This window comes from Delphinus delphis, chromosome 19 (assembly GCF_949987515.2).
Source record: "Delphinus delphis chromosome 19, mDelDel1.2, whole genome shotgun sequence".
Classification (NCBI taxonomy): domain Eukaryota; kingdom Metazoa; phylum Chordata; class Mammalia; order Artiodactyla; family Delphinidae; genus Delphinus; species Delphinus delphis.
The window spans coordinates 51,147,980-51,170,353 of NC_082701.1; the positions used below are offsets into that span (position 1 = coordinate 51,147,980).

Sequence of the window (22,374 nt, forward strand, 5' to 3'; positions counted from 1 at the left end):
GAGCTCAGTTGACCAGTGATAGCCTGTGCCAGAAGTTGATCTGCAGCTTTCAGTGCTCCAGAGGAACTGCAGCAGGTCTTCTGTCCCCACCCTCTCCTTGCTGCACCCTCCTTTTCCACTGTTACCAGGAGCTGTGGAAAGAAATCCTTTTGCCCTCTCGCATGGCCTCTGGAACCGTTGGAAACCTTTCCTCTAACCAGAAAGGCTCCATGCCCTCATTCAACAAGAATCCTTCACTTGGAGTCTTCCTCCTTTCTCCCAAATCTTCCTTCTCGGGGTACTTTCCCCCTGTGCTCTCCTAAAGCAGAACCAGGAGTTCCCAGCTCTGCTGTCTCCAGTTGTCTCTTCCCTGTACTCATGGCAACATCAGCTACCAGCCCCAGTTCACCTCTCCGGGCCAAGGATCTCCTGAGTGATTCATCAGAAGCCCCTGGGCTGAACCAAGCATCCTCTGAGGTGACCTCCCAGCTGTATACTTCTTTGCACCTCAGTCGTCAGGCAGAGAGCACAGCCCGAGCCCAGCTGTTTTTGCCCGCCACCTTCCCACCTCCTCATGAGGTGTTAGATGGCTTGGCCCAAGAACTGAGTCACAGCTTGTCGGTTGGATTGGAGAACAACTTGAAGAAGAAGGTGAGGGAGGTGTGTCTTGGAAACCTCTAGGGTCTTGGGATCGGGGGTGGTAAAAAAAAAAATAGCTTTACTGAGACTTGAACTCCTATTGTTGGATTCCAAATTCCTTTTAACTACACAGTCAGTCATGCTTGTTCCTGGGAACAAATGTTTATGAGGGAGAGAGTGGCCTGGGCCACCATAATTTGGAAAGTTGTGAAACTACTAGCTCTTTTTTTTTTTTTTTTTTCCTTCAGAGACACATGTGGGATAGGTAGCTGTGCTTTGACTGGGATGTGGGTGCTGGGAGTGAGGATAACGTTTCTTCATCCCAAGAGGGAACTAGGGACTTAAGGAAAATATGCTGAGATCCTTCCAGCTCAAAACTATTTTGATCATATGGTTCAAAGTTTGGCATGTAAATCATTAAAACACAGTTTAATCAATTATACATGTTATAGATAGTGTCAGATAGAGCAAGTATCATAACCAATCTGCAGACTGGTTAGGCCGCCCAGAGTTTGAAAAACTGATAGCCATGGACTACAGTCTTTAGACAGGATGTTTGCTCTCTAGTTGGCAAGAATCCTCACTACTCTTGTCTTAAGGTGCCCAATTAATTCATTTACATTACCTCTCTGGCTTCTGTAGACATTTGAGTTTCTTACTAGGTCAGTCCTATTTTTCTTGTTTTCCCAGGTGTGAGAGTAAAAATTCTTGGGCCTTAGGGGCTACTGGATGCCGTCTGCCCTGACAGTAGGTAGATCATGGATTATTGCATCTGATTTCCATGTTGCTTTTTCTAGGATGGTTCCAAGCATATCTTTGAGATGGAAAGTGTTCGGGGTCAACTCCAGAGCATGCTCCAAACCTCACGAGATACGGCCTATCGTGAGTAAACCCCTTCCCTGTAAAGGAGAACCTAGATTTAAGGGGTGGGAAAAAGTGGAGAAAGGAAGCAGGGTGTGTGGGGGGAGGCGACCTAGACCTCGGAGATAAGAGATTTCTGGAGGAAAGGTTCCCGTTCTTTGGGAGAGGGCAGGAGGAGTGGGTGAAGTAGAAAGGAAGGACCTCTTCTTCAAGTGGTTCCTGTTCCTGTCCTTTCCTGACCCTGGCTGTGGGCCTCTCTGGCTGCCCACAGAGGAGTCCGCTACTCCAGGTGCCGGCTCAGAGAGACGGGAAGAGGACTCCTTTGACAGTGACAGCACGGCCACCTTACTTAAGTGAGTTTTCCTTGGGGTTCTCCTAGCTGACTTCCTTTCTTGGAAAGCCAAGTGTTCTAGTGTTTAGTTCTCCCTTTACTGCTTTTGTATCTCTTAAGGACCTAAGATGCTTGTCACTTAGCTTTCAGTTTTCATCCTTTCTCTCCTTTCTTCTATCCCCTTTCCTCCTTTGGGAACGTGGGCATCTGCTGCTTAGTACCTGGCTCTCTCCCAACTTCTAGTCCTTCTTCCTGCAGAAGAGCTAGTTTGTTTCTGCTGAAACTTGTACTGCAGGGAGTGTGGAATAGATGAAGGAGCACTATAGAGTGAATCACAGAACCTGCGTGCTATCTATGGCTCTATCTCTTATCTACCGAGCTTTGTAACTTTGGGCAAGTCTCCTGCCCTGAGTTTCAGTTTCCTCATTTGTAAAATGTCACAGTTGGACTAGTGGATCTCAAAAGCTTTCCCAACCCTAATATTCTCTACCTGATTTGCTCAGCACCCGGCCCCTGCGCGACTTATCTCCATCTAGCTCAGCCCAAGCCCTGGAGGACTTGTTTCCCCGCTACACCAGCCTTCGGTCAGGGCCCCCACTCAATCCCCCGGATTTTCAGGGGCTGAGAGATGCACTGGATTCAGAACATACCCGTCGCAAGGTGAGATATAAAGGCTTCCTTTTGACAGCAGCAAAGATTAGAAAAGGGGCTGAAGGTTAAGGGCCTGCAGGCTGGGACTTTGCTCAAATGGCTCTGCTGGAAGGCAGGCCTTCTTTGACCATCCTAGCTAGAATGGCACACCTCGCCTCCAGGTATTATTCCCTCAGATCATTCTGTTATTTCCTTCATGTAGTTTATCAAAGTCTGATATATCTCATTTGTGTTCCCCCTCTAAAACCTAAGCTCCATGCAGGTCATGCCTTATCTTGTTCAGCACTTTCTTCCTAAAGCCTAGAACATACCGAACACATAGAAATACCCTGTGCATGTTTGGTGAATGAACAACAAACTTTGTTGGCTTGTGCAAAGCTACCAGCGATATAATGAGCTTTGTTTCTGTGAGCCTCAGCCTATTGAAGGGGGCAGAGAGAGGGACAAGGCAGAGGAAGAGTCAGAATTATTGGTTGTGTTGTCATTTTTGGAACCTTCTCTTCCTCCATTTTAAACTGCCTGGCCATGAATGAAAGGCTTTCCCCTTTATCCTTGCCATGTTGAATCGTTGTGTCCAATATGCTTCTTAGGGCAGGAGTAACTTCTCACTCTTTGCAGCATGGGCTGCTGCACCCCTGCCAAAAGATTCATGGAAATTTTTCCCAGGAGATCTGGAAAAGGGAAGAGGCTGGAAACTAAGCCCCTGCTTCCTGAGGTGGTAGAGGAAGGTGTTGGAGGTCTTAGGCTCCAGCATTGCTGATTCTCCTTCCCCAAACCTGTTCTGTTTTGGGGACCCAGGCTCCCTGTCTCCAGCCCATTTCCCCTGTAGAGGAGCTGGAAAGTTTGGAGCTTTGGTCAAACTAAGGATGGCAACATCCAGACTCCTCATCCTTCTTCCCAGCATTGTGAGCGCCATATTCAGAGCCTGCAGACCCGCGTGCTAGAGCTTCAGCAACAGTTAGCTGTGGCCGTGACTGCCGACCGCAAGAAAGACATCATGATTGAACAACTGGACAAGGTGCCAGGGTAGCGGAATGTGGGTGGGTCTCTCCATGGGGGGCACCAAGGAATAGTGAATAGGGGGAGGCCAACCAACATTTCTTTGTTCATGTTAGGAGCTGGGGTAAGTGGTGGGTTAACTGACCACTGGGAGAAGGTGGCTGTTGACCCTGCTCCTGTGGGCAGAAAGAGGGCAAAAAAATTATTTGAAATTCTATCTGACTTCCCTGAGACCCTGGCCCGTGTGGTGGAGGGCTGGAACCGGCATGAAGCTGAGCGGACAGAGGTGCTTCGGGGACTCCAGGAGGAGCGCCAGGCAGCTGAACTCACTAGAAGCAAGCAGCAGGAGGTGTGCAACCTGGGTCATGGGGCTTTAGAACGTAGGTCAGTGACAGCTGGATGGGAGAGGGTAGAAACAGCCCTGGAGTCAGGGTTCCTGACAGATTGACCTCAATCTTGCCATAGCAGGCCTGACAGTTCTCCTCGCTTCCTCTCCCTTCAGTGTTTCTGCTGTCAAACTTGCATGGTTGATGTCTTCTCAGCTTTCCTCACGCCATGTGGTCTTCTCTCTGGCCCCCAAGTCATTTAGTTAACTCTTGCTTTTAGAGTTTACGTTGTTAATGATTTTCGAAGTACAGGGATTCCCCTCAGTTCCTCCATCCTGTGTTCCTCTCTCCTTGAAAGACAGTAACCCGCCTGGAACAAAGCCTTTCTGAGGCCATGGAGGCCCTGAATCGTGAGCAGGAAGGTGCCAGACTGCAGCAACGGGAAAGAGAGACACTGGTGAGAATGCTTCCTGGGTTAACTCCAGTAGAGGCTGTTAATTACTTCTAGAGGGTTATGGGCTTTTGATGGATTGTGGGAGTTCATAATTTGAGTTGCACCAGGGCAAAGTGTGTTCTTTAAAACACAAGTTCTGGGGGCTTCCCTGGCGGTCTAATGGTTGAGACTCTGTGCTTCCACTGCAGGGGGCACAGGTTCAATCCCTCCTCAGGGAACTAAGATCCCACATGCCTCGCTGGCATGGCCAAATAGATAAATAAATACATACATAAAAGAAGATTTTTTAAAAAAACAAAAACACTAGTTCTGCTAGATACTCTACAGAAAGTAAGCTCTGCCACCAAGTAAGTGTTGGAAACTCAGCAAATTGTATCCTCATTAAAATCATTTGGATCATTTTGTTTGTTTATTTTGTTTTGTTTTTTTGTTTTTTGTGTTTTTTTTGCGGTACGCGGGCATCTTACTGTTGTGGCCTCTCCCGTTGCGGAGCACAGGCTCCGGACGCGCAGGCTCAGCGGCCATGGCTCACGGGCCCAGCCGCTCTGCGGCATGTGGGATCTTCCCAGACCGGGGCACGAACCCGTGTTCCCTGCATGGGCAGGCGGACTCTCAGCCATTGCGCCACCAGGCAAGCCCTGGATAATTATTTTTAAATACAGATTTCTGACCCTTTCCCAGAGGTTTTGATATATGGGGGGTTGGGGAGCCTAAATATTTTCAGAAATTTCCTAGGTGATTTCGTTCAGCCAGGTTTGAGAACCCTGGTCTATGGCAGACCAGAAAAGGTATGGGATGAGACTTACTCAAGTTTTTAATTGCTGAAATGATAAGATTACCCATATGAGTTAGTAGCCAGGTTTAGAATTTCTTGCATGCATGACACATGCTTGCTACATGCATGCTGGTACTTATATTCCTAACAGGCTACATCCAAGAGCGCTGCTGCTGGCTTCTGGTTGGCTAGTACATGATTGTAGGCTGGATTTTCTAGTCTTTGTGGAGTTTCTTTTGATGACGATGGTGATAGCTATTGTATATTGAGTACTTACTACATGCCAGACACTGTGCTAAATTCTTTACATACGCTTTTAACTTTAATCCTCACAAGGTAGACTGTAATATGCCCACTTTACAGATAAGGATGTGTGCATTTACACAAAGTAAATGCAGAGCTGGGATTCAAACTGAGATTTGAACGCAAATCTACCCAACTCTGGAACAGAAGCTCTTATTTACCATATAATCTTGTGGGCTTGTTAACTATGGTATTTTAACGGATATAATTCTCAGCAGGCACATTGTATGGGGGTAAGGGGGCAGATTGCTGGTCTCTTGAGGGCATGCTAAGGATCTTGGTTTTCTCCTGGGGCTATAGGAAGAGGAAAGGCAAGCTCTGACCCTGAGCTTGGAGCTGGAACAGCAGCGGTGCCGGGCCCTGCAGGGAGAACGGGATGCGGCTCGGGCTGGGCAACTCAGTGAGCATCAACAGTTGGAGACACTTCAGGTGGCCCTAGAAGAAGAACGGCAGACCTGGGCCCAGAAGGAGCATCAGCTTAAGGAATGCTACCAGGCACTGCAGGAGGAGAGCCAGGCTCAGTTGGAAAGGGAGAAGGTAAAAGTGGCACTTGGGGAATGGGGGAACAGATGAAGGACAAAATAATTGAATGAGACGGATGTCAGAAAACACGATGTAGTGGACTGGGATGGAGAGTGAAGAACTATATGTGGGAGAGAATATTGAGAGTGTAGGGCCTGCAGGAAGGGGTGGGGGCATCAAATACATGGAAGGTCGAAGAGTGAGATTCAACAGAGATGAGGAAATAGGTCACATATGAGGAGAGAGGAAGCTTGGTTTTTAGGGTACGGGAGGATGATTTGGGGAATAGAGGTAACCGGGAGACAGGCAATGAGGTACAAACTTAAGTTTGATTTCTCTTTCTTTTGGGAACACCCAGAGGGAGGCCCAGGCAGCCCGGGAGGCCCAGCAGCAGCTGGCATTGGTGCAGTCTGAGGTGCAGCGGTTGGAAGGAGAGCTGGACACGGCTCGGAGAGAGAGAGACGCCTTGCAGCTGGAGATGAGCCTGGTGCAGGTCAGGAGGCAGAGGTTCTTGAGGAGAGTTCCTGGTGAGAAGACGTAGGTCTGAGGCAGAGTGACTTTCAGGAGTCAGGCAAACACTCCCATTTCTAACTAGAATTTTGACCTTTATGGGCCTCTGTTTTTATCCATAAAATGTGTGCTAAGGGCACATTAATGAGTTTCTGAGATACTTTTTTCCTTATTATAATGGTTGACTTAAGGAGACACCCAGTTTCTGGGTTAGTGAGGCCAGTGTTTGAGAGAACACACTTTTACTTTTCACCTGGCCCATTGAGTTGGAGGGCTGACCACATGGAAACTAATTTATCATGGAGGACCAAGGGTGAAGACGTTAGTAAAAACTTCAGTAGCGACTTATACGCTGCTGTACCCCCTGAACTGATGCTAGCTGTGCGTGTCTATGTGGGCATTCAGTAAACCTATCGAATGGTCCTTCTATGTAAGCTCTGTGCTGGGATAGTCCTAACACAATAGCCCCGGCCAACAAGGAGCTCACCAGATAGATGGGGAGTTTGTCTAGCACACACATTTTCGAAGGAGTATGATAAATAAGAATTCAGAGTAAGGAGAACTACTCTTTACTCAGACGTCATCTTACCTAGTGAGTTCTTCCCCAAACACACTGAGTAAAATCTGCAACCTCTGACAATCCCTTTTCCCTTCCCTGTTTAATTTTTCTCCTACTATACTACATAATATACCTTTTTATTTATTTTACTTAGTATTTAATTTTTTTAAATTGAAGTATAGTTGACTTACAATATTATATTCGTTTCAGGTGTACAACACAGTGATTTGATATTTTTATATATGTTACAAAGTGATTACCATGATAAGTCTAGTTACCATTTATCACCATTCAAAGTTATTACAATATCATTGAATATTCCCTATGCTGTGCATTATTATATCCCTGTGACTTATTTATTTTATAGGTGGAGGTTTGTACCTCTCGATCCCCTTCACCAATTTCACCCATTTCCCCACTCCACCTCCCCCATAGTGTATCTTGTTTATTTTCTGTAAGGTGCATGAGGGCAATGATTTTTGTCTATTTACTGTTAAATCCCAGAGTAGCGCCTGGCTTTAGTGTTGTTCATGTCCTCCATTTCGTTATTGTTCCATCGATTATTGAAAGTGGGGTATTGAAGTCTCCAGCTGTGGTTGTAGAACTGTCTGTTTTCTCCCTTCAATTCTGTCATTTTTTTTCTTCATATATTTTGGGGCTCTATTAGGTGCACATATATTTATAACTGCTATATCTTCTTAATATAACCTTTTTGCTTAAAATCTATTTTGTCTGATATTAATATAGCCCCCGCCCCATTTTTTGTTTACTATTTGCATGGACTATCTTTTTTCATCCTTTTACTTTCAACCTTTTTGTGTCTTTGTAAAATGAGTCTCTGGTGGACAATGTATAGGTGCATCGTGTTTTTTTTTTTAATTCATTATGTCAATTCCTGCCTATTAATTGGAACATTTAATCCGTTTACATTTAAAGTAATTATTGATAAGGAAGGACTTCTGCCATTTAGCTGTTTGGTTTTTTATGTCTTAAATGTTTTTGTTCCTCAGTTCCTCCATTACTGCCTTTTTTTTTTTTGATAGTTTGTTGATATTTTTGTAGTATACTGTTATCTTTTCCTCTTTCCTTTTCTGTATATTTTTAAAGTTATTTTCTGAATGGTTACCTTGGGATTACAATTAACATCTTAAAGTAATAATAACCTAGTTTGGATAATACCTACTTTAGTTTCAGTAGCGTATACTCTGTTCCTATGCGTCTCTGTCCCTCCCCCTTCATATTGTTATTGTTACAGATTCGTAATTATTGTTTTATGCCTTTGCCTTTTAAATCATATTGGAAAAAAGGAGTTACAAACCAGAAGTACAATAATATAGGTTTATATTTGCCTATGTAGCAACCTTTATCAGTTGCTTCATATGGCTTTATTTCTTCATATGGCTTCAAGTTACTGTCTAATTTCATTTCATTTCAGCCTGAAGGACTCCCTTTAGAATTTCTTGTAGGTCAGGTCCACTAGTAATGATCACCCTTAGCTTTTATCCATCAGGGAATGTTTTAATTTCTCCTTCATTGTTGAAGGATTTTCCTCACATTCCCCTCGCCCTTCCCATATAGAATTCTTAGTTGACAGTCGTTTTTCTTTAAAACATGTTGGGACTTCCCTGGTGGCACAGTGGTTAAGAATCCACCTGCCAATGCAGAGGACAGGGGTCCGAGCCCTGGTTCGGGAAGATCGCACATGCTGCGGAGCAACTAAGCCCACACGTCACAACTACTGAGCCTGTGCTCTAGAGCCTGTGAGCCACAACTACTCATCCCACATGCCCCAACTACTGAAGCCCATGTGTCTAGAGCCCATGCTCCTCAACAAGAGAAGCCACCGCAATGAGAAGCCCCTGCACGGCAACGAAGAGTAACCCCCACTCGCCACAACTAGAGAAAGCCCGTGCGCAGCAACGAAGACCCAACGCAGCCAAAAATAAATAAAATAAATAAATTTAAAAAACCCAAAAAACCAAAACAAAAAAACATGTCATTCCACTACCTTCTGGCCTCCATGATTTCTTAGGAGAAGTCAGCTATTAATCTTATTGAGGCTCCCTGGTAAGTGACAAATTGCTTCTCTCTTGTTGCTTTCAAGATTCCCTCTTTGGCTTTTGATAGTGTGACAATAATGTGTCAGTGTGGATCTCTTTGAGTTTATCCTGCTTAGAGATTGTTGAGTTCCTGGGATGTGTAGATTTATGAATTTTATCAAATTTGGGAAGCTTTTGGCCATTATTTCTTCAGATATTTTTTCTCTCCTTCTCTTGACTTCCCTAATGCATATGTTGGTATGTTTGATGATGTCCCACAGGTCCCCAGGTTTTATTCATTTTTCTTCATTTTTTTTTCTTTCTGCTCATCTGACAGGATAATTTCAGTTGCTTATCTTCAAGTTCATTGATCCTTTCTTCTGCCTGCTGACATCTGCCATTGAGCCCCTGTAGTGATTTTTTTAAAATAGATTTTAGGGCTTCCCTGGTGGCGCCGTGGTTGGGAGTCTGCCTGCTGATGCAGGGGACGCGGGTTTGCGCCCTGGTCTGGGAAGATCCCACATGCCGCAGAGCAACTGGGCCCATGAGCCACAGTTACTGAGCCTGCGCGTCTGGAGCCTGTGCTCCACAACAAGAGAGGCCGCGATAGTGAGAGGCCCACGCGCTGCAATGAAGAGTGACCGCTGCTTGCCACAACTAGAGAAAGCCCTCGCACAGAAACGAAGACCCAACACAGCCATAAATAAATAAATTAATTAATTTTAAAAAAAAGTTAAAATAGATTTTATTTTTTAGAGCAGTTTCAGGTTCATAGCAAAACTGAGTGGAAGGTACAGAGATTTCCCACATACTTCCTAACTGCAGCCCCCCACAGCTTCCCCTATTAGCAGCATCTCCCACCAGAGTAGTACGTTTGTTACAGTTGACACATCATTATCACCTAGAGTCCATAGTTTACATTAAGGTTCACTCTGCTGTTGTACATTATATGAGTTTGGACAAATTTATAATGACATGTATCCACCTTTATAGTATCATACTTAGTTTCACGGTTCATCGCTTCCTCCCTTTAAACCCTGACAACCACTGATCTTTTTACTTTCTCCATAGTTTTTTGCCTTTTCTGGAATGTAATATAGTTGGAATCATATAGTATGTAGCCTTTTCAGATTGGCTTCTTTCACTTAGTGATATGATTTTTTTCCATGTCTTTTCATGGTTTGATAGCTCACTTCTTTTTAGTGGTAAATAATATTCCATTGTCAGTTTATCTTTTCACCTACACATCTTTGTTGCTTGTAAGTGTTGGCAGTTTTGTTGGGTTTTTTTAAAGTGTTTATTTATTTATTTATTTGGCTGTGCCAGGTTTTAGTTGCGGCACGTGGGATCTTCGTTGCCACCTGCGGGATCTTTAGTTGCAGCATGTGGGATCTTTTAGTTGCGGCATGCAAACTCTGAATTGCAGCATGTGGGGTCTATTTCCCTGCAGGGATCGAACCAGGGCCGCCTGCATTGGGAGTACAGAGTCTTAGCCACTGGACCACCAGGGAAGTCCCAGTGTTGGCAGTTATGAGTAAAACTTCTGTAAACATTCATGTGCAGGTTTTTTGTGTGAACTCCTTTGGGTAAATACCAAGGAGTGTGGTTGCTGGGTCATATGGTAAGGGCGTGTTTAGTTTTGTAAGAAACCACTATAGTGTCTTCCAAAGCGAGTGTACCATTTTGCATTCCCATCAGCAATGAATGAGCGTTTCTGTTGTTCCACATCCTCACCAACATTTGGCATGTCAGTGTTCTGGATTTTGGCCATTCTAGTAGATGTATAGTGGTATCTAGTGAATTTTTCATATCATCAGTTGTACTTTTCAGCTCCAGAATTTCTGTTTGGTTCCTGTTTATAATTTCAATCTCTTTAAATCTCTTTATTGACACCCCCTATTTGTTCATACTTTGTTCTGATTTCCTTTAGTTTATTGTCTAAATAGCTCATTGAGCATATTTAAGACTGTTGATTTTACGTCTTTGACTAGTAATCCCAATGTCTGGGCTTCCACAGGAAGCGTTCCTATTATATTCTCTTTTTCCTTTGAATGAGTCATATTTTCATGGGTTTTTTTGGTATGTTTTGTAATCTTTTGTTGAGAACTGTATATTTTGAGTATTATAATGTAGTAACTCTGGAAATCATATTTTCTCCCTCCTCAGGGATTTCTTTTGACAGCTGCAGCCGTCTATTTGTATAGTGACTTTTCCAAATGGTTTTTGCAAATGGTATTTCTTGTGTGTGGTAATTGACATTTCTGTTCTATTATCTCTGTGATTAGCCTGTGATCTAACAGATTTTCTTAAATGTCTGGACTCCCTCCTGTCAAAAAAAGTGTACATGTCTCTTTATTTATTTGTTTGTTTATGTATTTATTTTTAAGATTTCTTTTTTTTTTTTTTAATCTACCGTGCTTGCTAGCCTGGCTAGGCTCCCATTTTTCCTTTACTTTGACCTAGTAATTCCATACTGTTTCATTACCTCTTTGATACTTTTTAGGAAGAGATATACATGTATATACATATATTTTAAAAATATCTTATTCAACTTGTTTGTTTTTGTTCAGCACAACAGTTACTCTGAATAACCATCTGCCAGTACTAGAAACATGATCTACTCCCTCTCTTCTTATACTTTGAAATAGTTTGTAAGGTTGGATTTAATATGTATTTCTTGAATACTTGGTATTTGACTTGATTTTGCTTCTTGAATGTTTCTAGAAATATTTAGGGGGACTTCCCTGGAGGTCCAGTGGTTAAGACTTCGCCTTCCAATGCAGGGGGTGCGGGTTCGATCCCTGGTCAGGGAACTAAGATCCCACATGCCTCATGGCCCAAAACATAATACAGAAGCAACATTGTAACAAATTCAATAAAGACTTTAAGAATGGTCCACATTAAAAAAAAAAAAAAGAAAATCCTTTAAAAAAAATGAAAGAAATATTTAGGCTTTCTATTTCTTCTTGAATTATTTTTGGTGTTCTCTTATCTATATATATCTATTCAGTCTAAATTTTCTAATCTATTGACTTAACAGTTGTTCATAATTTTATCTTAATGTCCCTGGCATCTTTTCTACTTTTTCATTCCAGATATTGTTCATTTGTGTCATTTCTGTCATCATCTCTTTTTAAAACCATCTTACTCATGATTTAATTAAATATATTTTCAGAAAATTACCTTTTGGCTTTGTTGATTTTTTTTCTATTTTATTAATGTCTGTACCTTATTTCATTTCTTATATTTTCTTTGATTTTATTCTGTTGTTCTTTTAAAAATCTTCTTAAGATGAATGCTTGCTTCTTCTAAGTTCCTCCATAAGTATTAACTTAAGTGCGTCCTACAGCTTGTCCCATGTGATAGTTGCCTTATTGTTTGGTTCTGAATAATATTCCTTTAAAAAAATATTTATTTATTTGGTTGTGCCAGGTCTTAGTTGTGGCAGGTGGGCTCCTTAGTTGTGGCATGCATGTGGAATCTAGTTCCCTGAGCAGGGATCCACCCCAGGCCCCCTGCACTGGGAGCGAGGAGTCTTAACCACTGCGCCACCAGGGAAGTCCCCTGAATAATATTGTTTGATTAATATGATTATATTAATATTAATATGATAATATTAATATGATTACTTTTTGATCTCCTGGGTTATTTCCAAACATATAGGGTTTTCTAATTATCTTTTTATTATTGATTTATAGCTTAAATATTTGTGATTAGAGAGCATGGTCTTTTAAAAAATTACTTATTTATGTATGTTCCACCCAACTTTTTGTGTTGAAATATTTCTGTCTTAAATGTTGCTTGAATAGTAAGTATAATGAATACACTTAGATTCATCAATTGACATTTTGCTACATTTGTCTGTTGTCTGTCTGCACCTCTCTCTCTCTCTGCCCCTTCCCACCCCGCTTCCTCTCTTTTCGTGTCCCCACCCCCATCATTGGAGAGTTTCTTGTGGATATCATGAGAGAATATACTATTTTTATTATTTAAATTCTTTGAAAATTGTTGAGACTTATCCCTTAATATATGGTCAAGTTTTCTAAATATTTCATGTGTGCTTAAAAACATGTATTTTATAGTTGTTTGGTGAAGTTTTATATGTCTATTTGTATATGTGTCTAGTTTGTTAACTATGCTGTTTAAGTCATTATATCCCTTTTTATTTTTTTTCTATTAAAAATCTCACTGAGTGTGGATTTGTCTGTTTCTCCTGTAGTCTGTCAATTTTTGCTTTATACATTTTGAGGCTCTGTTATGATTAGATACATATAATTTTTTAAATTGCTATATCTTTCCTGGTAAATTGAGTGTTTTATCCTTATGAGATGACTCTATCTCTCACAAGGCTTTTTGCCTTAGAGTCTAATCTTGCCTAATATTAATAGATCTATATTGGTCTTTAAAAAAAATAAGAGTTTCCCTGAGAAATATTTTTCTAACTTTTTTACTTTCAACATTTATATATTTGCCTTTTGGCTGGAGCATTAAATTCATTTAATTTAATTAGTTTATTCATAGCTGAATCCATGTCTTAACTTTATCTTATTTTGTCCTGCTTATTCAGTGTTTATTTTCCTCTCCTTTCTTGTCATCTTTTAGATTCATTATTTTTTCCTCATTTCATGTTTGTTTGTTTTGTCAGCTAGTTTTAAAGTCAAACTGAGTTTCTGTCTAAATTCTCAAAGTTAACTTATCAGAGGTAAATATCAAAGACAGAGAAAGGAGTCGTCAATTCTACATGGATGGCTCAAGGTAGTCTCCCCAGAGAACTCTAAAAAATATTTTTAAGATGTAAAAGTTGTCTGTAATACAAGTTCAAATATTACAGAAGTAAACGGTTGCCTTCCCTTCCCGCATCACTTTGTGTCCTTTTAGAACCTTTCTATATGGGTTTCTAGGCTGGTGCTTTAAAAAAATGTGTATGCATTCGCTGCAACTTGTTGTTTTTACCTCATAATATATCTTAGACATCTTTCCATGTCAATACATATAGATGTATTGTATGTTATTTTTAAGAATTAAATTAAGATGTATAGATGTTATTTTTAAGAATTATATAATATTGCTATAAATGGATGAATCATAGTTTATTTAAGCATTTGCCTTTTGATGAGAAATTTACACTGACATCAGTTTTTTTCACTATTAAAAATAGTGCTGCAGGGAATTCCCTGGTGGTCCAGTGGTTAGGACTCTGTGCTTCCACTGCATGGGGCATGGGTTCGATCCCTGGTTGGGGAACTAAGATCCCACAAGCCACACGTTGCGGCCAAAAAAAAAAAAAAAAAAATAGTGCTGCAGTGAACAACATCATTGTACATAAATCTTTGGCACCCTTTCTGTAGGATAGATTCTTTAAAGTGGAATTGCTGGCTCAGATGGAGTATATATTAAGTTTTTTCATTAAAAAAATTTAGCGTAGTGATTATTTTATAATGTATAAAAATATTGAATCACTATGTTGTACACGTGAAACTAAAAAAAAGAATTTAGGTAACAAGGCATCTAGAGTAGTCAAAATCGTGGAAACAGAAACAGTGGTGATGTTAGGGGCTGGGGAGGGAGAAATGGGGAGTTGTTGTTCAGTGAGTATAGAGTTTCAGGTTGGTTTTTTTTTTTAATTTTATTTATTTGTTTATTTTTTGGCTGTGTTAGGTCTTCGTTGCTACACACAGGCTTTCTCTAGCGGGTCCTACTCTTTGTTGCAGTGCACGGGCTTCTCATTGTGGTGGCTTCTCTTGTTGCGGAGCATGGACTCTAGGCGTGTGGGCTTCAGTAGTTGTGTCTCGCAGGCTCAGTAGTTGTGGTGCGCAGGCTTAGTTGCTCCGCGGCATGTGGGATCTTCCCAGACCAGGGCTCAAACTCATGTCCGCTGCATTGGCAGGCGTATTCTTAACCACTGCACCACCAGGGAAGCCCTAGAGTTGCAGTTTTACAAGATGAAACATTTCTACAGATCTGTACAACAACATGAATATAGTTAATACTACCTAACTGTACACTTAAAAATGGTTAAGAAGGTAAGTTTGTATTATGCGTTTCTTACCACAAGTTTTTTAAATTAAAAAAAAGAATTTAGGTAACTGTTAGGAGTTTGGTATGATTGGAACCTATTTGGGAGAGCTGAGATAGATGAGTGGGATCATAAAGGGCCCTATAAGCCAGTTTCAGCAGCCAGAACTTTATTCCTTAGACAGTAGGGACATTTAAAGGATTTCAAACAAGGAAACAAATTGAGTGTCTTTGTGCTTTAGAATATTCACTCAGGCACAAAGTAGAGGATCCACTAGGGCCGGAAGGAGAGAGGGTAGAGGGTAGAATAGAGGCAGGGAGATCAGTTAGACTTGAAGTAATATTGAATTAACGTAGTAGTGAGCAGAAGGGTAAATTAGAGAGCTGTTAGTATTGAATAGAATGAAATGACCAGTGGGAGGGGCAAAGATGTGGGAGGAGTCAAGAATAACTCCAGGTTTCAAATAGGTTGGGTGTTTCAGTGGAGAGTGGTGCCATTAACTAAGGCAAGAAATATAATAGGAAAAGGTTTGAGGGTAGAAAAACAAATGAGCTCAATTTTGGATGTGTTCTATTTGAGGCATATACAGTAGGTTTCTTGGTATATGGGCTTAAAGCTTAGAAGAAAGGTCCAGGATAAAGAGAGAGATTTAGAAAGTGTTTTAAGGTATAAACGGTAGCCAAAAACATGGCCTAAATGCTAGACATTTGCTCTACACAGGTAAAAGCATCAGTGACCCAGAATGGTAGCTTGTGGTCAAAAAGAAAATTGAAGACAGAACTCAAGGAAGCATTGTGCCTTGATGGGCAGTTGGAGGAGGAGCAGTTTTAGCTGAGACTGAAGAGCAGTCGGGTAGAATGAGATCACGTGGCTGGTGGTATCACAGGAGTGAAGGGGAAAATGGTTTTAGAAGGAAAAACTGATGTAGGCGGCAGGTGTTGCAGTGAGATCACGTAAGATAAAGACTGAGAAATAACCACTGCGGGATTTAGAAATTAAGTTCTTTGCCATGAAGGACTATGAGTGGAAGTCAGATTTCAGTGAGTTGAAGAAGGATTATGAGGTGAGAAAATAGAGACAATGATTCTGCTTTAGGAGGAGGGAACACGGACATTTTTTGAATGCTCCCTGGGTTTCAGGTGGTCCACCAGGAGTATTGCATGTGTTACCTCAGACACGTGTAACACATTTGATTGTTCTACCTAACTTTTCTTTTGTCCAAAAAAAAGATATTTCTATTGTCCAAAGTCATTTTTACTTTTGTGTACATATAAGGTGTGCGCACCTCATGGTTTAATAAGGAAAGGAATCCTCTTTCACTCCTTGTGGCAAAATTCTTGTTTCTTTATCTCTTAGGCATATGAGGTAACGTTGGTACGTGGATTTTTTGGTCTACCTTATATCCTCCATCCTCTTCTAAGCCCAGATAGAACCGAGCTGACAATGACCCTGCCTTCCCTTACTCCCAGGCCCGGTTTGAAAGCCAGCGGATCCAGATAGAGTCGGAGCTGGCCGTGCAGCTGGAGCAGCGGGTGACAGAGAGGCTGGCACAGGCTCAGGAGAGCAGCCTGCGTCAAGCAGCCTCCCTGAGGGAGCATCACAGGTACGTGGAGCTTACTGGCTGCTGCCTCTCCCCAGCCGCAGCAGGTGGTGTCGGGGCCCGGTCCAGACCCTCTCAGCTCCCTTTACCATCTTCCAACGCACTGGCTGCTGTCAGTCTCTCGGTGGGAGAGCTGCCTTCAGGTTCACAGGGAGAGCCAGCCGTGCTTGGGGATTTTCCATTTTCTCCCCATAGGAAGTAGCACTTAACCAATAGCTGATGGCCACAGGAATGTACGTTTCCAGCTCCCTTGCCCCTGGTGGGCACAGTGGTGAGCTTCGACCTGCAACATTTCCAGAGCCGCCCTGGGGGATTGCGCCTCCTCCCCACCTCAGCCCTAGTCCCCTACCAGTTTCTTTCTAGAAATGCTTCTTAAATGAACCACTTTCCCATAAATCCTCATCTCAGTCCCTGCTTCTGGGGAACCCATCCTAAGATACCAGCTGTCCTCTTTCCTGAATGCGCCTGTGCCACGGCTGGGCTGGCTGGCTCTCACGTGCACGCGTTCTGGCTTTTTCTTATTTGATTAGTTCTTCTGTCTCAAGATTCAGTCCTCTTTTCTCACCTGTGTCCTCCCAGGAAGCAGCTGCAGGAGCTAAATGGACAGCACCAGCAGGAATTGTCCACTCAGTTGGCTCAGTTCAAGGTGGAAATGGCAGAACGGGAGGAGAGGCAGCAGCAGGTGGCCCAGGACTATGAGCTCAGGTGCCGGCCCCTGGTCTCCCTGTTAGGCCGCAGTCCCAGAGGGAGTGGTGAAGCGCCACTTCCTCTGTAGCCCTGGCCTCTCCCACACTGGCCCCAGCGCCTTTCACAATTTCACGTGTTCCATATTCCCTTCTGGCTCTTCCTATTCTCCGAGTCCCTGCTTTTGTAAAGGGCCGACATGGCCTCTCGCGTCTTGCCTTCAGACTGGCCCGGGAGCAGGCGCGAGCGCGGGAGCTGCAGAGTGGGAGGCAGCGGCTGCAGGAGCAGCGGGCGGAGCTGCTGGAGCGGCTGCAGGCCATGCTGCAGGCCCACTGGGAGGAGGCAAGCCACCTGCTCAGCACCGCCGCCCTGCCGCCCAGTCCCCCGGTATGCTGCGCAGAATTGTGTTTGGACCCCTTCTTTGGAAATCTAGCTCCCTCCCAAGGGCGGTCCATAGTTCACCCCTATGTTGGCATCTCCTGCTTCCTTCTTTTAATTATTAAATGTTTATTATTAGTTAAAATCTTTTTTGGAATAGATGATGACATGCACATGGTAAAAAAAAAAAAAATCCATACTGTTCCAAAAGATATACGGTGAAAAGTAATCTCCATCCCATCCCTGCACCTCAGTCTCCCGGTTCCTCCCCCGAGGAGCAGCGGCTGTTACTGGTGTCTCGAGTGCCGCCCCCAAACAGTAGTCTTCTGTACACAGTTTTGTGTCTTTTTACTTAACCAAGTGCTTATTGGTGGACATTAAAGTTGTTTCCTATATTTTGCTTCTACAAACAGTGCTGCAAAAAATATCATTAATATATGTCTTTGTGCAAGTATATCTGTAAAATTTCTAAAAATGGAATTGTAAGTTCAAAAATAAGCATTTTAAAATTTGATAGTAATTTGATAAATGTTCCCCAACCTCCTTTGAAGGACGTTGTACTAATTTGTAATCTTATTAAAAAGTGTCTGTGCCATGTCTCATCTCTTTAAACGCACCCTCTCTTGTGCCCAGGTTCCTCCTGCCGGCCCCTCCAGCCCTGGGCCACAGGAACCGGAGAAGGGGGAGAGGAGCATCTGGACTGTGCCCCCCGTGGCCGTGGCCCTAAAGCCCGTATTGCAGCAGAGCCGGGAAGCACAGGAAGAGCCGCCTGGGGTGCTGCCACCTGTTCTCTGCAGCCCCTCCCCAGATCTTAGCCTCCTGCTGGGCCCCACTTTCCAGAGCCAGCATTCCTTCCAGCCCCTGGAGCCAAAGCCAGATCTCACTTCATCCTCAGGTGACTGGGGACAGGAGTCACTGGCGTCCTCCTTACCCACACGGATTGGCTCCCTCTTAACCTAGCTTCCTTTCTGTCTGGGACTTGAGCATTTCGTTTCCCAGATGACTTAGTGACCATAAATTGCAAGGAGCAGAAATCCACTCAAGTTTGTTCAAATAAAGGGAGTGAGGCTTATGCAAATGTGATGTATCTGTGCTTAATGAGAACTGGAGTTGGTTCAGGGTGCTGCCAGGAACTGGGCAGCTGTTCCTCGTCTCTTGGGGCCCGCGTGGGCTCTGGACTCTGCCCCCCCGGCATCTGCCCCTTCCTCTTGGTCGACCAGCCCTCTCTCTCCCTCAGGTTCTTGCTCTCACAAGTTTGGTTTGCACGTGAGTTGAGCAGCCATGACACTGACTCCAGAAAGACTCTAGACAACCTTACAGAGACATTGGTGCCTCTGTTTCTTAGGTCCAGTTTAAAGAGAGGCGATCTGACGAGTTGGTAACCATCCCTTGGATCGGCTGACCTTGAGTGGTGGCCACGCCTGGTTCAGTCAGCTGTGTCTTGTGGGGATGACGGTGCTCTGTGTGGTGTAAATGTGACAACCCAGGCAGAATTAAGAATGAGCCGGAACATGTCTATTGATCTTAAACCATTCTGTGCTGCGGTGGTATTTATTTATTCAGCAGCCGAGTGCCATAGCTTTCCCTTCTGGCTACACTTCTGTCTTAGAATTCAGCTGTGCCGACTCTCAGTTGCCTTCAGTTCTTCCCTCTCCAGGCTGTTTTCCACCGTGACCAGCTTCTCCTGGTTGTGCTGCCCCTGTTATATTTAATAGGCCCCTTCCTTCCAGGCCTGTGGTGAGCTGATTTGTGGAGAAGTCCCCCCCCCTACAGCACACGCCCCTGTCTCACTTTACAGCTGAGGCCTTCTCTGCAGCTGGGACCTTCCATCCCGATCACAGGGCAGAGCGGCCATTCCCTGAGGAAGATCCTGGGTCCGACGGGGATGGCTTCCTGAAGCAAGGGCTGCCGCCCCCTTCCCAGCTGCAGGGCCTCAAGCATTTTTTGCACCAGGTAAGAGGGCCCACCCGTCCCACCTTGTTTTCTCCTCTCCCTCCTCAGTTTCTCTTTCTACTCGGGGAGACTAGGATGCTGACTTCATCCGCCTTTTAGGACTAAGACTTCGTCCCAGCTTCTGCCTCTCCCAGTTGCAGTAGTTCCTTCTGGAACTTAGGTGACCAGCCCCAGCTCTTACTTCCCCAGTTGCTGCTTCCCTCAGACACTGAGGTCTCTTTCTTCAGCGGTCCTCAGGGAACCTTACTGTCTTGTCCCCACAGCTGCTGGAGACAGCGCCCCAGAGCAACGAGAACCCCTCCAACGACCTGCTGCCCCCTAAGTCTGGTGAGCACCACCCCTGAAGAAGGTTGGGGCCAGGCCTGGAAGAGGTGGGAGATCCGGTTACCAGGCATGGGTCTTTAGGAGCTGGCAGAAGTGACGAAGCCCCACGAAGGCTAAGGTGGCAGGATTCCTTGGATTTTGCCCCATTTCCTGATTTGAATCTCTTTCCTTTGCTAGGTCCTCTGACTGCCCCATCTTGGGAGGAAGCCCCTCAGGCGCCACGCCTCCCACCTCCGGTCCATAAGACTAAAGTGCCCTTAGCCATGGCGTCCGGTCTTTTCCGGGTCCATGAGCTTCCCTCAGCCCATTCACAGAGCGGCGGTTCCAGCGATGGCTGCCCAGAGAGAGGTAAGCAGGTCATGGTTTACCGGCAGATAAAAAGGGTAGGTCTCGGGCGTGGAGCTGGTACCTGGAACTGAAGGCCTGTCTGGACTCCGAGAGTTGGGATAGGGTTGGGGGAGGGCCTAGGATGACAACCATTACTGATGTGTCTCTCAGGTGGAGATGGGCTCGCACCCTCGAGGCAGCTGATGGAGGTGTCTCAGCTGTTACGACTGTACCAAGCTCGGGGCCGGGGGGCACTGCCTGCCGAGGACCTGCTGCTTTACCTGAAGAGGCTGGAACACAGCGGGTACCAGCCTGGGAGGGAAGGGTGGAGGGACTAGGTGGATGGAACCTGGATTGTGGGCAGGAAGAGTGGAGTGTGCGCGTTGTCCTTTGAGTAGCAGCTTCCATCCTTTTCTGGGGAAGAAGTGAGGGTGAGATGTAGATCGGAGTCTCCTCCAGCTCTCACTCCTCCGCACCTGTCTTTTGTCTCTACTTTTCTGTTTGTCTGTTTTTTGGGGTTTTTTTCACTTCTTAAAAAAAAAATCACTTTTTTTTCACTTCTTAAAGAAAAAAAATCTCTTCTACTAAAAATCTCTTCTACTAAGGTAGATGTTTTTCTACCTTAGTTTTTTCCTCTTTACCCTGCAGCTCAGAACTGAGAGTCCTAGGACTGTGACAATCTAGTATAACTCAGTATTTGATTCCGCCAATGTTTCCTCCTGTTTGATCCCCGGGTCTGTCTTGTTTGTTCTTATTCTTAAGAGACAGAATTGGGGAGTAGTTCTTCCACCCCGTGTGGGGAGAGTCGGGGGAACAGCTGCCCATCATCATCCCTTGATTTGTATGGCAGGACTGACAGCCGAGGGGATAATGCCCCCAGAAGGAACACAGACTCCCGCTTGGGTGACATGCCCCGGAAAGAGGTGAGGGAAGGTCGGGCGGGGGCGAGGGGCTGGGGGCTCTCACTGGCTCATCCCTCGCCCTCTGCACACCCGCCAGCTGGCTCTGTCCTCTGTCGCCCGACCCCTCCGATCCCGGGTCCCGTTTTCTGTAGCGTGGCCCTTCCCCTTTGCTGACTGACGCTGGCCCACCCCACGCACGATGCCGTTCCTCAGTGGCAGGGGGGCGGTTGAGAGGACGCGACACTGACTTTTTTTTCTCTTTTCCCTCAACTCTCAGATCCCCTCCCAGGCTCTGCCTCGCCGCCTCGCTACAGCCCCTAAGACTGAAAGACCTCCAGCTCGGAAGAAGAGTGGGCACCCTGCCCCTGGTAGCATGAGGAGTCGAGGGGGGATCTGGAGATAAGTCCCTGGCCTTTCTCTTCTTTGGTCTCTCATTTTTATTATTATTATTTTAATAAATCTCAGTAGTCTGTATTAGAGTCTCTGACTCATAGGAATTTGGAAAATGGAGGATTTATAGGAAACCACTGTGTGAGGAAACCTCATTGTTCTACTTGAGTATGTTTTTTATATGTTTCTATTTTATATTCTGTGGAAAAAGACACGAGTGCTTTGAACGAAAACAGTCTGTGGCTAGGTTTCAGAAGCATTAGTGAGCTAAAGCCTGGTGTTGCAAGAGTAAAACCCACAGAGTGATTAGCTCTGGTCGGTAGTGGAATTATGGGTGATTCTTATTTTCTTCTTTGTACATTTCTGTATTTTCCAGCTGTTCTAAAACAAGTATATATTACTTAATAATCAGAAAAACACTTTCAATAAAAGAATAATTTATTGTATAGAGAGTTTCAGTAAAAATTTGATTTTGGGGGAGACAGTTTTGTGTTTAAGGAGCAGATAATTTAATTCTTTCAGATGACGCTAGTAGGTTTCTGATGGACAGATTCTGCTCCAGCCAGGCCACATGTTATGGCTGTAATCGTCACTCTTATGGCTTTGAAACGTGTATAAAAGACTAGAGTGCTGGCAAGGAAAAACAGCCATGATTGTGAAAACTTTCATCCTAATACTCACCAAAATGAACAAAGAGAAACAATATTAGAGAAGAAAATGACAATAGTGTGAAAGACCCCAACTTCATAGTACAAATGCAGAAAAACCCGTAGTAGTACACTTTAGATTAAACTGAAGGATGGTACCTTGGGACCCACACATAGCTTTCCCGCTCTGGAGCACAGTGCGGGG

The 22,374-nt window shown here is 44.2% G+C and overlaps 1 protein-coding gene across 2 annotated transcripts; it reads left to right on the top strand.

Annotated features, from left to right (window-relative positions):
• The first annotated feature begins 315 nt into the window (after positions 1–315).
• Positions 316–21,927, top strand: CNTROB (centrobin, centriole duplication and spindle assembly protein). Of its 2 annotated transcripts, none has more exons than XM_059998349.1 (19): positions 316–639; positions 1,416–1,500; positions 1,751–1,832; positions 2,314–2,470; positions 3,363–3,479; positions 3,693–3,809; positions 4,145–4,243; positions 5,619–5,855; positions 6,199–6,333; positions 16,434–16,567; positions 17,144–17,269; positions 17,473–17,635; positions 18,260–18,521; positions 19,425–19,579; positions 19,843–19,906; positions 20,081–20,251; positions 20,402–20,534; positions 21,081–21,153; positions 21,410–21,927. In XM_059998349.1, exons 1-19 carry the CDS (start codon positions 358–360, stop codon positions 21,533–21,535), a joined length of 2,718 nt encoding a protein of 905 aa, XP_059854332.1. In that variant the 5' UTR covers positions 316–357; the 3' UTR covers positions 21,536–21,927. The 2 variants fall into 2 exon arrangements, with proteins under 2 accessions (XP_059854332.1, XP_059854333.1); XM_059998350.1 differs by having other exon boundaries at positions 316–630.
• Positions 21,928–22,374: the final 447 nt, after the last annotated feature.

What these genes read in the sequence shown, in the direction of transcription:
- CNTROB (XM_059998349.1), top strand. Translation starts at nt 358, where the DNA reads ATGGCAACATCAGCTACCAGCCCCAGTTCACCTCTCCGGGCCAAGGAT. An exon ending in CTAGAAGCAAGCAGCAGGAG is followed by an intron (nt 3,810 to 4,144) that starts GTGTGCAACCTG and finishes TCTCCTTGAAAG; the next exon opens with ACAGTAACCCGCCTGGAACA. An exon ending in CCTGCTGCCCCCTAAGTCTG is followed by an intron (nt 19,907 to 20,080) that starts GTGAGCACCACC and finishes TTCCTTTGCTAG; the next exon opens with GTCCTCTGACTGCCCCATCT.